General features: G+C 41.3%; 1 protein-coding gene across 1 annotated transcript in view; it reads right to left on the bottom strand.

Moving 5' to 3' along the window:
• The window catches only part of crip2 (cysteine-rich protein 2), a 33,370-nt gene extending 29,999 nt beyond the window's left edge, over positions 1–3,371 (bottom strand). Inside the window, exon 1 of the mRNA XM_050061724.1 lies at positions 3,204–3,371. Within this exon, the coding sequence (XP_049917681.1) occupies positions 3,204–3,246 (43 nt within the window). The 5' untranslated portion in view covers positions 3,247–3,371. The remainder of the gene's footprint in view (positions 1–3,203) is intronic.
• Between the last annotated feature and the right edge of the window lie 11,393 nt (positions 3,372–14,764).

Below are 14,764 nucleotides of genomic sequence, written 5' to 3'. Positions count from 1 at the left end.
TTAAATCTGAAAATCCTCACCACTAGACGCCACTAGATCTTCCTTAATCTTACACACTGTATAATCACCTGAAAATAAGTATTGTGGTGTTTTCGTTGCCTTAGAATGAAACTTTTGTATCTACATAGGGAGCAGGTCTTCTTTTGCTGAGATCGCCATGTTGCACCCTCATGTTTCTACAGTAGCCTGGAACGGACAAACCAAACACTTGCTCTAGATAGGCCTTTTCGCGTTTTTGTGTTGGCCACGGTATTTAGCAGGCCCTCTGCGATGATTAGCATCGGAAAAACCCAGATTTTATTTTATACAAAACTGCTTCATTCAGTGTTTTTACCGGTTTAAAATCACCTCGGGTCTCATTTATGAACACTGCATATGCATAAAATGGGGCCTGAAAGAGACGTACACCACTTGCCATGCAAAAGATTGGATCTATAAAAACAGACTTGATGGGAGAAACTTTGACCCATGCTTCTGAACATTGTGGAGACAGGAAATTGGTGATGCAGATGGTGAGGTGGAAGCCTGATTGAAGAAACTGTAGAAAATTTTTGCCGCATGCCATTTTTAGCTTTTGTCCATATGTACATTTTTAGTATGGATCCTATGCATTGTTTTAAAAATGAGACCCCTCATCTGTTTGTTTTGGAGAGGAAGAGATGTCTGCGGATAATCCTGCTCCTGGTATAAACTTCCTGAACAATGAACACTGATGGAATTCTAACCGGGAGAACTTTCAGCTAGTTTCAATCTGCCATCCTCACCACTACATTGTTCCTTTAAGGTTTTAGAAACTTCACAAGCAAAGAGAACAGCAGCAAAAGTCAACACGTGCCTTTTATGGTGTTAAAATTGCACCATCACCACCATAAAACAGCTGTTCATTAAAATAACAAACGGAAAAAGACAATAAAAAACAAAACCAAAAGACTTTCCATCCCAGCCTGTGGCTCACCACCATCACCACGTGAAACGACCTTTTTTCTGCAGAAGTAAAGAAAAGGAGAGTGAAGTGTTGAAAACCTTTGCCTGTTAAATCCAATATTGGGCAGCACCAGCTGGAGGACCAGGTGGGTTAACTGCAGGGTGGGCCAATCAGTGCTCTATATAGCTTCACCACAAACCACCAACACAAGAAGGGATAAAGGGGAGGGAAATGGGGACGGGAAATAGACAATTTTCTCTATCAATAACACATGTCCTGGTGTAGATCAGAAGCAAGGGTTGTTTTTTCTTCTCTTTTATTCGTTAACTGTTCTGCAGACCTGAAAATCCACCTCAACACAGGATTTCTGGCATCTCTGGGGAACCAAGTATCTGAGAGGAGGATGTATGTAGGTGGAGCTGCTGAGCTCATTCTACAGTATCCATCACTGACATCATGTTGATGCTTCAGGCTGTGGGCTGCAGCAGAACTTTTCTCCCACCCTGACCTCTCCCATGCCTTGACACAGGTTCCCAGCCTCCCTTGCAATGACTTTAATAATGTCATCAACAACCTCCCCTCACTTTCTCCATCCTCCCCTGGTTTGACGTGTGCAGCTAATTCCACCCGTCCTGCTTCCTAGTAGCTGTTCATCATCCTTAAAGTAGACTCTCCACCCAATAAGACACACCCCAACCAAAAATAACTCCACCAGGATGGATTTCAGCACGTTACATAAAAAATAACATACATCACCGAGAGGCTGTGACTCACTCGCTGCAGCGTATTGAGGCTGCGGCGCAAACGAATACTCAGACATGCGTGAAATCTGTATTGGAGGAAATTAAACCTTATTTTGCACAGATATTTATTCCATGCCACTGACTCCAGGGACCCATAGGATGAGCAGCAGCTGTGGTGTTTTGCTGCCACTCCTGTTACGTAAGAGGACTGCCATCCACTCACATAATTGATTTTGACCCCTGTGACAGCTCTGATTTGTGCTGTGAAGTGTAGAAAAGATCAGCGGCAAAGAACACATTTTTTTTGTTCCCAGCATGCGGCCAAACATAAACACAGGATTACTCAACAGTACAGCAGCATGTTCCCCTAAAAATACACAGAGCAGGGTGCACATGCACAGCCTTCAGATTCAAAAGCAGAGACGTAAATTTTTGTTTATCTTCATGACCTGAGCTCCTGTAATCCTCCGCTTTGCTCTTATCTGTGTGCGTTTCTATAACTGTAAACATCTGTTATAGTAAATACATGGTGCCATCGCTGTGACTAAGTGTGACTCTGTGCCCAAGTGGGTGTTTTGTTGTCACATCTTTGTTTACAAGGATGCAAAAGATGCATGTTTACATGTTTTCATCTCACTGACGCAGCATGATGTTGCCGTGCTCCTCCGTGAGTGGGCAATCTCAGCATATGGCATTTTTGCACTGTTGGCAAGGGCCTCCGTCAGCAGCCCTCTGAAGCCAACTGCCAGGCTTTGGATGTTTACCAAACACAACAAATTGAAAATGGCACAGATCAGTGTCAAAATAACAATCATTTATGCAGTTTTGTGAATTTAGTGCTGAACCAGCATGTTTTCTCTCACGCATCTTATACATTATAAAAAGAAAACATATTTTGAATTATTTGCTGTTAGGTCTTTTGTTTACATTGACCCATTTGCTTGTCCAGCTTTCCCAAAGTTTGCCTCTGTGAATCATTTACATTGACAGCAACCCTTTCCCCTTCAAAAATGCCTAATCTAAGGAATGCTATGAATTTCACTACTGTAAGGAATTCCTTTGGGAAATGTAGGAAGGCTTCACATTTTTCCCACCACTGAACATAAAAGCCCAAAACAATATTGAGCTTGATGGATCCAATATTAGGCTACTGTCAAATTTACTCCACAAAAATAATTTTAAATATACTACTATATGTTGAGATTTAAACACAGAAGTAGTCTAAATGTTTGCACACATTCAAAAGTCCATTTAAAAAGTAGGCATTTTTAGTACATATAAATTCAGTAACTCAATACAGTTTAATTCTACTTAAGTGAAACGCATGTTTTTTCAATGAATGGAAATAAACTCCTTTATATCTTAAAATGCACCCTACTCATTAAATTTGTAAATGAAGCAGGTCTTTCATTACAAAAACTGTGAGACACGTTGTCCCCAAACACATCGATCTCTCAGGCTACCAGTCGGGATTCACCATCATGACCCAAAACTAATTTGAAAAGCAGAGATGAATAAAAGCAGGCATCACTCACCGAAATACACCGTCTTGTCACACTTTGGGCACTTTGAAGCCATGTTGCGGTGTCGTGGGTCGAGTGAAAGTGATGTGTCGTGTCTCTGTGAGCGGTGTCCACTCTGTTTGAGCTCCTGTGTCCACAGCAAGTGTCCCTGCCGGTCCCTGCTCCGCTTACAGCAGCCCGGAGCTTCTATTCACTCAACGGCTGCCTCATTTGCATCGCCCCGCCCCCTCCGCCACGATGCCCGTCCTCGTGCCTCCTTCACGTGTTGTGGGAAATAAAACAACTCACAGCTAATACAAGGGTTTTTGTTCATTTTTGTCGTTTAAAAACAGTTTAAACTTCAGTTAAATGCTTTTTTCTTTCAGTGTTTTCTCTTCACTGTGTTTCCTCAGCAGATATTGTTGTTAAAGTGTTCCTCACACTGCTACCGATCAAACAACAACTAGCAACCATTGAAGATACTTTAGATCTTTAGCAAAGTAGCTAACAGTTTAGCTAGTTACAGTTTTACTAATGTCAAGCAGAAGGCTACAACTGACAAACAGAGGAGGTTTCTCAAAGTCAAGGACAGATCATTCAGAGAATTTTCATACATGTGTGTAACCTCAGCGGGTTTAAAGTACCCACAATTCTTTGCACACAATTTGCTAGATGAATATATCATTTATTTGGATTAATATCTGCAGGAGTTTTTATCATACAAGGATAATAAATGACTTACAATGCACTTACAAAAACCTCGTAATTTATGCTTTCCAATTTGTCCACTGCTAAATTGGACTGAATTAGTTGTTTTATTATGGATTTTTTTTATTATAGGTATGTTGTGTTTGTTGCATTTTAAATATGTTTTGATTGGTTGCTACCTTGGCCAGGTCTCTCTTGTAAAAGAGATTTTCAATCTCAGTGGGACCTCCTGGTTAAGTAAAGGTTAAATAAAAAAAAATAAAAAAAATTATGTGATTTTAAAAATACTGTGATTTAGATAAAACATAAACGTTTTTAATTATTCATAGCAGTGATGGAGCGCTAAGTTCCACAAAAGTTTTATCTCGCCTACCTGTTTGGTTAGTACAATCCAGAAATATAATCTCCCTAAAAAGTCACGTGGCTTTGAATACCACAATGACGCACATCTGGAGACATCTGGGACATCTGTTCACCAAATGCTAGGAAGGACTCTTGCCTTGCCTCTGTAGGATCCTTCCTTGGTAGGACGAATCCTTTCAAATTTGACTTTAAGAAACACCACGAATTTCTAAAATTTGATGGCGTAAGTGACATTGGCTATGGTCTGATAAAGATATCACTTCTGGGGGTTCCAGTTTAAGACCTAAAAGAGGCTCATGCACACCTTAATAAACTTGTAGACAGGAACGTAAGAGGAAAGTGTCTATAAGAGAAGAAAAGGAATTCCTGCACACTGACGTGTTACTTGCAATAAACTTTATTAGATAAACAACATTTTGGTTGTCAGACCTTCATCAGGTTAGGTAAAAGAACAAAGGAAATTCAAAAAAAAAAATGTATAGAAAATGCCTACTGAGATGAGACCAATCAGAGGCCATGAGCTGCATAATCAGTCTCACAGTCTGTATGTATTTAGTCTATCATTAGCAATGCATAAATATATACATTGAATAATACAATTTTAAAAGCAATACATACAAAACCAGTAATCAAGTAAGTCTACTGGTAAATCTCAGGGCAAACCATAATGACTCATTGGCCTCTGATTGGCCAATAAGTGAGTGCTATTATCACTCTTTGTAAAATTCATCATCCTGTCTCTGTGCCCTTCAGTGTGGTTATTTAAAGAAGCTATAAATACTTTAGCTTTAGAAGTAGTTGGCTAACATATTGTACATGTCTTAAGCCTACCCCAGGCCTTTAGAATTGTCATGCCTGTATTTAAAGTTGTGAGTTTTACGAGCAGCACTTGAAGACAGCATTTCTCTCTATGGGCCAGCCTGTAGTCTTGTCAGCCTACTGTAGGTCAGGCGGGAAAGCTTTTTGAGCAAGTGGCGGGGCAGCCTACCAGGGACACATGCACTCCCACTTCCCTTTCCACCAGTGAAGTATGTTTGGTTGAATCACAATGCTTTCTTTCAGAGTGAGTGACTCGTAGGAATTTGTTAGGCAAAGGAAGACGCTGAAACGTGGCTCGGGTGGATCGGCTTTCCCTTAAGGAGCTTGCTGGCTTTGTGACAAATTAGGGCCTGCTGAAGGGAGACAGGCGGAGCTGAAAAACAGCGTCTGAATTTCTCACAACTCAGAATGACATATTGGTGTTGCATTTACTTCTGATGACTAATTAAAAGACATTATCAGGTCCGACAGCAGCGCGTCTGCCTCTTTCCATTTCTTCAGTGTGTGACTGAGGTCATCTCTTTCACACATGGGTGCTGTCTGGTCTGTCTGCTGTGTGACACAGAGCAGGTCCTGGTCCAGGAACAGACAGTCTGATATTTCCCACATCTGTGTCCTGGCTGATTAGCACCCATCAGCATGCCGGCAACCAGTTCCTCCTTATCTCTGAGCTCACTGTTTTAAAAAAGGCAGTCAACTGCCTCTTAAAGACAGCAAAACTGTACACTGGGTGACTTTTTGGGGCAGTCCTGATTTGCAGCAGCACCCATGGAGATGTTTCACAGCATTTCCGACCCAGCGTACAGCTGGAGTAGAGAGCCTTCCTGCCTCAGCGCTCACGGTGTGTGTTTCACAGAGGACATGAGTTCATTACCGTTCACCTCCAGTTGTTTGCTGTGGTTGCAGGTTTGCTGCCAGTTCAGCTGCGGCGCACAATCACACTCAAACCTGCTGAGAGGAGGAGGAGGAGGTCAAAAACACTACAGAGCGAAACGCAGACAAAGAGGATGTAGGAGATTAAAAGCGAGAGGACAATGTTCTCTAAAATACTCGGCTCACTGAACACATGCGATAAAGATGAAAGGAAGGGTATATTATTCCCACTATCTGTAATATAAAACATTTATGTGAGGCTGAAAAATAGAGTTTAAACTCTTAATTTGAATCATTTAAAGTTGGGGATATGGGGACAGAAATGAATGATAGGTGAGGGAACAGATGCCCCTGACAGGCTTGTACTCTGAGGCAGTGTGACTTGACACGTTTGAGGAGTGTGAGTAACACCAGGGAGACTGGAGTGGACGTATCCAGGCCACTAGTTTTACTTTTAACTTGTTTCTGATCCGGTGCTTGGTTCAGACTCTCGCTGATTCTCCAGAGCAGATCAAGCATCCAGCCCCACGAGGGAGAGACAGGAATAGAAAGAGAAGGGTGGAGAGAAGGGTGAGGTGGTCCTGAGGGGTTAAAGGCATGTTAGTACTTTGCTTTTGTAGACTTACAATGGGGGCAAACAAGGGTGGAAGAGTACGGAAAACGTGACACATCCCAATCTTCTCTTTATCAAAATGTGTTCTTGGAGAAGTTTTACACAAGAAGATCAAGTTTACTCATCACGAGGATGACTACTGTGTCTTCTGCGGCTCTGGAGGACTTTTATAAAGTCTGAGAAAAGTATCCTGATGATGCCGTCAGGGTCAAACCAGCTTGAGGCTTCAAATTTAAAACAGAAAGCTTACAGGTTGTGGGCATTTACAAGGCAGGAGGGAGAGTCGAACCAAACTGCTATTAAAATGCATAATGTGACTTTATAAGATTTAGTGTTTTCAGGGTTGACCTACAACTCGGGGCCTCAGCCTCTGTTACATCAATTTTGAACATTCTCATTCTTTTTTTATCCTTGTCCCACCGCGTTTCCCCCTGACACTGCTGGGCACCGTACAACTATAATGGCAACTGGCCACGTATCATGCCGACATTAAAGGACACCTTTTTTCGTTGGTTTCTGATGCCAGATTTCGCCGACTTTGGAGTGAGACCGGGCTTGCTACTAATGCTGGGATGTCAACAAGAGCACGTGGGCAGGTTTAGGCAACAAAAGCATATGGTTAGGTTTAGAACAAAACATCATTCCAACCTGACGCTGTCCAGCCATGTATACTGCTGCAAAAGGGGACATCTGGCCAACCGGCAGCAAATCATAACATCACGAAAGGTTCTGTTCGGCTGTCTTACTAACTGACGCCACCTGGCAGCGTATCATACCTGTGCAAAAGGCAACTTTTGGCATCAGGTGTCTGACGCCGAAAACACAGACAAACTGCTTTATTTGACGACTTTGAGCCTACATATATGTAATATCCACTTGATTTTCTTAAGATAGCATACATGTCTCGCCATTTCAGAAGCAGCTGAATACTGTTCTTCTAAAAATCCACATGAGAGCAGAAAACCTACTTAAAGGTGTTGTATGTAACTCTGGAGTCAGGTAGTTTATTGTTGAGTCTCATTTCCAGGTCATCAAATACTTACGCTTTGGGTTGGTAGTCAGACTGAATCACTAACCCAAAGCGTAAGTATTTGACAACCTGGGAATGAGACTCAGCAATAAGCTGTCTGTCTCCAGAGTTACATACAACACCTTTAATTGCAGACATGACAACTACCCTGAACAAAACGTCCTTATACTTAAACAACAGGTCGTTTGTATCTGGAACCATCACTCACATACCCATTTTCCACCAAAATTAGAACGTATATGCATTTTTTTTTAAATGTTGGAAAACCTGCTTAAAATAAGCAATAGATTCTTTCCCTATAGCCCGTGGACCAGAGCCATGTACAGGGCTTGGATTATTCCTTTCTGTTTTCGCGCAAGAAAATAGGGTTAGTGAACAGTAGAAAGCAGCATGGAGGCCAGTGAAAATGTTACAGTGAGTACTTCTTTTTATATCCATTAATTTTTCAGCCTCTGTTTCAAACTCTGTGCCTGCTAATTTTAAACAACGTTTAATGGCGGCTTGGATAAAAACAGTATTTTGTGGTGGGGCATGATTGCGACGGAAAGGGGGCGAAAACTTGCTCATCCACCTGGTTGTTGTATTTCCATTACTGTCAATCTAAGACAATCACAGCTGAAGCCATTATAGACTTCCAAGTCATTTGTCGTGGGAATGAATGCCAATTGTAATCTTTCCCATTAAATACAAAAGCCAGATGTTACTATTGTTTCTTTTGTCCAGTGGAAAAGGAGCTATAGTAACTGACTTAAAAAAAAAAAGGTTTAAAGGGTCTTTAATAAGTCTTATTTTTGACTGGCGTATATGGTAAACATCCGAGCCCTTTCAGTGTTAGTGCTCGACCATTTGCCCACCAGGCTTATGAATTCCAGCTGCACACTTGTCCTCAACACCACTCACCCCCTCACATTATATAAGCACCGTACCCCAAGGCCAAACAGGTGCCAGATCTGCATTTAACCCCAGACAGTGACAATCCCTCAGTTCCTTCCTTTTTCCTTCCTGCTCACTCTCTCACACAAACTCACACATTCAGGCTCCACAGATGCAAATTCAGGCATGATCCACATGCGCCACGTGACATGTCGTTTGCTGAGAGGAGCCCAGAGAGCGGCCGGCGTGAGCCCAGCCCAGCCCAACACCACAGCAGGAGCAGGCTGCTTCTTTGAGCCAGTGGGCACAAGTGCTGCAGAGAGGCAAGCAGATGATTTAGGCCAGATTGAGGGGTTCTGAGGCCTCTATTTAAAAGTGGACAAGCGCGTCATTTAAAAGACCTCATACAGCTGTGGTATTTCTGAAAATGTAAGGACGTAGTGTTTGTATGGGCAACACGTGATCTGCTGGGTGTGCATGTGCGTGTCTTTGAGTAAGAGGGAGAAAAAAGAGCCTGCATTAATTATTGAAATGTTCCCATAGCACACGCTCTAGAGTGGCGATTATTTTAGAAACAGTAGCCTATGTTTAGCTCTGCCAGGAGACGGGTAAGATTAAACAGTCTCAGCAGATGATAAGCTATATGTTGAGTGTTCACTCAGAGTTTAATAGACAGCAGATACTCTATCTGTTTGTGATAAGGTCATGACAACAATGGGGCCAGTTTTATCTGCTCTCTTTCTCTGGGTCTCAAAATGTAGTGGATGTTGTCTCCTCTTGTTGAGACATGATACAATCAGGTGAATAAAGTGCACAAATAATATACTATATAATCAGTGTAAGCCACACAGCTATTAAAACAAGCTTGTAAATCTCTTATGTTTTGGTAATTAATCAATATAAACCAGCAGTCCTGCCGACTGCTGCTCACTGTTACTGTATTTAATCACAGTGTTTCAGCTGGTAGACCTTCATCAAGTAAGATTCAGGTGTTAGACAGCACCATATAGACTACATACTACATGTGAACACCACTAATAAGCCTTTTCAGTTTTAAATGAAGTTCTTTTGAATAAAAATAACATAGGGAGAATCTACATCCAAGCAAAATTCAAATATACTGCTTTAATTTGTGAATAATGTTTTGTGTAATATATTTTTAGTGTATTCTTCTTTTTATATATATTTTTTAATAACAACATCTTATTATTTTTTCACAATTATAACATTAACATTTTGTAACAGGCCTGAGCTTGGTATGTTAATACACACAGATGAACATTACTGTAAGTAAATTAAGTGGAATAATGAATAATGAACCCCACTTGCTGCGGGGCATCAGTGCTAACCACTGCATCGCTATGCCACCCTGGTGCAATTCATCTCACTTTCAATTTCAATTTTCGATTAGTTAAATTCCCAATACTGATTGAGTGCACTTGTGACTTTCTGGGCCCCTTTGGTCTGCAGGAGTTGCCCATTTTACCAGGTTAGTGATCCAGCCTTTATGGTAGAACTTCTCTGAGTAACATTTCCATGGCCTTGCAGCCACACCAGTTGGAGCCTATTCATTATGAATAACAGTTAGTTTTGAAATGATTTATCATGATATCATCAGCTGTCTGACTAATGGGTGCTCCTGTTTGTAGAAGGCCCCCCTCCAGTTTACATTACATTACAGTATGTCTGAGTGCAGATGGGAGAGTGCTTCTGTGTTTTCTTTAGTCATGGACAGTAAATTTTAAAGTATTTTACTCCCGCTCGGACTGTGAGGAGTTTAGATTCCTCTGAAGGCCATTTTTAGTGATGTGGGTGTATTGTTTTGCTTGGCAGATATTCACTGGTCACTGTTGGTCGAGGTTCCTCTGTATGCACTCTCACTGCTCCCATGTCTAATCTAAAACCTCCTATTTTTAGCTGCTGCAGTTTCAGTATTCCTGTCATTTTAATTTTCTGCCCCGTGTTTGTTTACAACATGAAGGGAAGATTTTGGGGGGCACATGTTCTGCGCTGTGGCCCCGAGGCGTGTTGAGGGAGGGCGTGGTAGACACAGCTGGCAGAAGAATTTTGGAGGTTTTGATCTCTCTATCTACACGTCCTGTGAACCTCCCTCTCACAGAGCTCCCTATCATTTCCGAGGGAATATCTGTAGTGATGGCACATGGGAGTTAGACTTTAAACACAGACAACCTGCGCGTCCTCATGAGATTTTAATTAAAATGTTATGATTAGGAGTATAATTAACACATCAAATACTTGTTTGAAGGTGATTTGAAGGTGACTGAGCCACTTTTATTAAGCCATTTAAACCAAGAATTAAGATACTCCTACATTTTGCTTTCTGCATTTCTGCCCTTTGTTTAATCACACTTAAGACCCCAGCGGAGCACTCAGTTGAATGTCTGACTAATCAAGGTTTTTCTGTTTATGCGGCAGCATGTTGTTAAAGTGAAACTGATTAATGATCAATACGTCTTGAAGACTCCATCTTACTCAGCGGATGTATTAGTGGTGATTGTGCTGTGTGAGATTTACTCATCAAGCATCAATCAGCCGCACTGACGACTGGTCAGCTGTACCAATCATGTAATTTGGATGTAGAAAGTGTGACAGTTTGACACAAACATAACAGTTTGATATTTGGAGAAATACACTACGAGCTGGGTTAGGGTTAGGGTACTGCAGGACTACGGGGTTCCAAGCTCACTGCTATGAGCCATTTGTTTTTATTCCCCAACCCTCACCTATGGTCATGAGCCCTGGGTAGTGATCGAAAGAATGAGATCGCAGATACAAGCGGCCGAAATGAGTTTCCTCCGTGGGGTGGCTGGGCTCAGCTTTAGAGATAGGATAAGGAGCTCGGACATCTGGAGGGAGCTCGGAGTAGAGCCGCTGCTCCTTCGCGTTGAAAGGGGTCAGTTGAGGTGGTTCAGGCATCTGATCAGGCGTCCTGGGCGCCTCCTGTTAGAGGAGTTTCGGGCACGTCCCACCAGTAAGCGGATGAAAATGGATGGAAGGACTAATTTCTTGGGGAGAGTTTGATGAAATGATTAATAGCACTCTCATGTCTGTATGCTAAATTTGAAGCTACCGCCAGCAGACTGTTTATTCTTGGCAAGAAAGCATATTTTAAAAATGCAGTGTTTCTGGAAATGCTCTGCCATAGAGATTGAGATGTGTAGTTTCAAAAGTTGGTACACTGTTAGCATTTGGCATCTAAGCATACAAAATAGTTGTTTTGGCACCAACCTCTAACATATTCTGGTAGTTTTAAATAATTGGATTTTGATTGTTGGTAATGACAACAATTTAAGTATAATTTTTTGTTCCAACATCCAAAGTCATACCAACAGCTGAGGTCAAAAGTACTTGAAATTATGCTGGAAATCCCCGAGAGGCACTGCCTACTTTTTCACATGTCCTCAAACTGACAGGCGATCCCTTGCTGTCCGTCCACAAACAATATCACTCACTGTCACAAGGTCTTCCCTGCTCGGCTCTGTCTCTCTCTATTGCCCTGATTTCATAATAAAAAAAATCAGCGCTGGAAAATTTTTCTTTACCTAAGCATTAAACAAAGCCTGTCTGTTTCTTCCACACGAGCAGGGACATTTCACATGTGGGCTACTGCAGCCGCCCTCCGCAGTAAAACTAACTGGTCACATTCAGTACATAAAACATTTTGTTCCATTTGATGTAAAGAAACATGCTGTGCTCTGTGAGCTGAGCTCTGTGTTGTATAATTAGACCCTCTGAACATGGGTGGTGCTCTAATGGAAAACAAAACAGATCCCATCCTGTTTTAGGTGCTTTTAGAGGCTTTGAGAGACGAACCCTCAACCTATTCTCCGCAGGATTAAAAGGGTTGGAGACACCTCTGTCTCCCTCCTGGCATCACATTAGTGTGGAGCATAGGGCATCTTGGTGTCATGAAAGGCACACCAAACATATCCACTGTGTTAAATGAATTTTCACATCAATCAGTCACACTGTGCGGTGGTTATAATGACCTCTGGGTCATCATGGAGCTCATTGAAGAAAGGCTTTTGTGTAGAAATGAATAATATTTCACAACCTGGCAGGACAAAGAAAGAATGATCCTGTTGTTAGACGTTTTTAGCAAGATGACTAACTATAAATCTAATTAAGCAAAGCATGAGTACTAAATACATACCCATAATCTACTTACTGTGAAATCAGACGTCTCAAAAGACAAAACACTAATAGTAAACAGCCCTAGTTAAACAGCCAACAAGCAAATTACCAAGCCATTATTTACACATGTCTGTCCAGCATTGTTCAGACTGTCATGACAACTAGAAGTGCAAACAAAAAGTGCACCCAGTTAATCCAATATAACTGCCTGAAGGGCCGGAGGCTCAAGTGAGATCAGTTTCCATCCAAAGAAGGAGCCTAACAAGGTGAAATATCTAATTAGCAGGCGAGAATGAAATCAGCAGGTTTTGTGTTTGATTGGACAAAAAAAAAAAAAAAACTTTTCTCGGCAGGCGCCGGAGACTCACACATGATTTAAAATCCAGTGATACATAACTTTTAAATTAGGGGCCAGACGACTCTGCTGCTGGTCCCTCTTGCTCAGCCCAGTCTTCTTCCTACTTTGAAATCTGCCTTCCCATGTATGAAAATAAACAAAACTTTGCACATATGTCCATGCTCATTCGTGTCCATGGATGTGAGGAGGAGTGGGTTTTTGATGAGCTTGTCCTGGGCTCTGGATAAGGTGACTGGAGGTGAATGGAGTGGAGGAGGGTGCAACGATTGAGCCTAAAATGACAGCTGACAGGAACAGAGAGGAGAGCAGATTTAAAGTTTGGCAGCAGCAACATCAATGACTGAAGGAGATCGTGACAAAGTCTGTTTGGAAGTTGAAGTAGTGGGAGTGGGATAGAGAGAGAAATGTGAATGCATACAGCATAAAGAAAGTCTTCCTGATTAAACTTAAGGTTGAACTTAATTTTAAAACTTTTAAAAATGAAGAACAAATCAGTCTTACATGCTAGGAATATGCCGCTCACATGAAATTTTCTCACACTTGGACCTGGCAGGAATTACAGTGTTCATCAATCTGTTTTTCTCAAAAACTGTAAAACTGTAAACCTGTCTCCTCCAACATTTTTTACCCAGTCCACATCAAACTCGCTACACGGCAACTCCAGACTGTCCTTCACAAATGAGCCTGCCAGAATTTTGAAATTGAGCCCACAGTGCATCAAAATGTTTTAGTGTAAACAGCCACTGTGAATTCTCACAAAGTAAATATCCAATGTTCATGCCAAAGAACAAAATTTTCACGTCATGATAGAAATTTAAATTTAAATTTAAGAATTGTATTTGGAATAACTTTTGACAATATTGTGAATTCTATCCTTATGTACACTGTTGCAGTCAATGGAAAAAAAGAGCATATTTAAACATCAGTTTTTCACTCATGGAGTAATCAGTCTTTGTGGAAATTTATTACAGACGTCTCTATTTGTCAAGATTAAGTACAATTTTTTTTGTGATTAAACATTTTATTGCTTTTTCAGCATTTGATGTCCACTAAATTATTGACATTCAACAAAATGTCACCCAGTGATTGCCGAAGTCATGCTGCAAGGCCAATCTAGGGTTTCTCACTTGGTAGGTAACTCAAAAAGATCATGACTTGGCCTTGGTGTCTAAGATCAGGGTACCCAAGGATTCTTATAAAGTCTTAAAAGGCACTGAATTCATTCATCTAAAAAAAAAGGCTTTATGTGGTATGAAAATTTCTTAAATCAATCTTTCAAAAGTCTTAAAAACGCTTAGCCATGAGAAGTAGGATTTTATGACCCTTTTTTTCTTGCATTGAATTGTATAATCTTAAAATCATTGGTAACAACCAGCACCTGGTTACATTTTGAATTATTTTTTACTTAAAGTAGCATCTTTATCTGCAATACTGATAATTCAGTTATCTGATGGGTTGTATTTAACTGCATGTATAAATGTGTACATGTGAGTTTATGCTGGTGTGTACTTTTGCTGGTCAGAGATAAAAGATACGCATCACAAGTTGCTGAATCTTTACTCTTTAGGCATCTTGACATCAGCTGGTGCAGCTCCAACACTCCCGACCAATAAGATGACAGGCATTCTTGCTGGAAAGAAATTCAAGACGTGACTTTCTGATGCCATTTGCCATTCCAGTGATTCCTTTTTTTTTTATGTCTGAGTGTCTTGTGGGTTTTCCCCACATGGCACAGACCTCTCTCACCAACTGCCAGTGCCTCTCCTCTGCCTCTCTGAAGATGGAGACACATTTGGCGGCAC

This window comes from Epinephelus moara, chromosome 14, assembly GCF_006386435.1.
Source record: "Epinephelus moara isolate mb chromosome 14, YSFRI_EMoa_1.0, whole genome shotgun sequence".
Taxonomy (NCBI): domain Eukaryota; kingdom Metazoa; phylum Chordata; class Actinopteri; order Perciformes; family Serranidae; genus Epinephelus; species Epinephelus moara.
The sequence above is the reverse complement of the archived record's forward strand: the minus strand, read 5'-3'. Positions and strand labels throughout refer to the sequence as shown.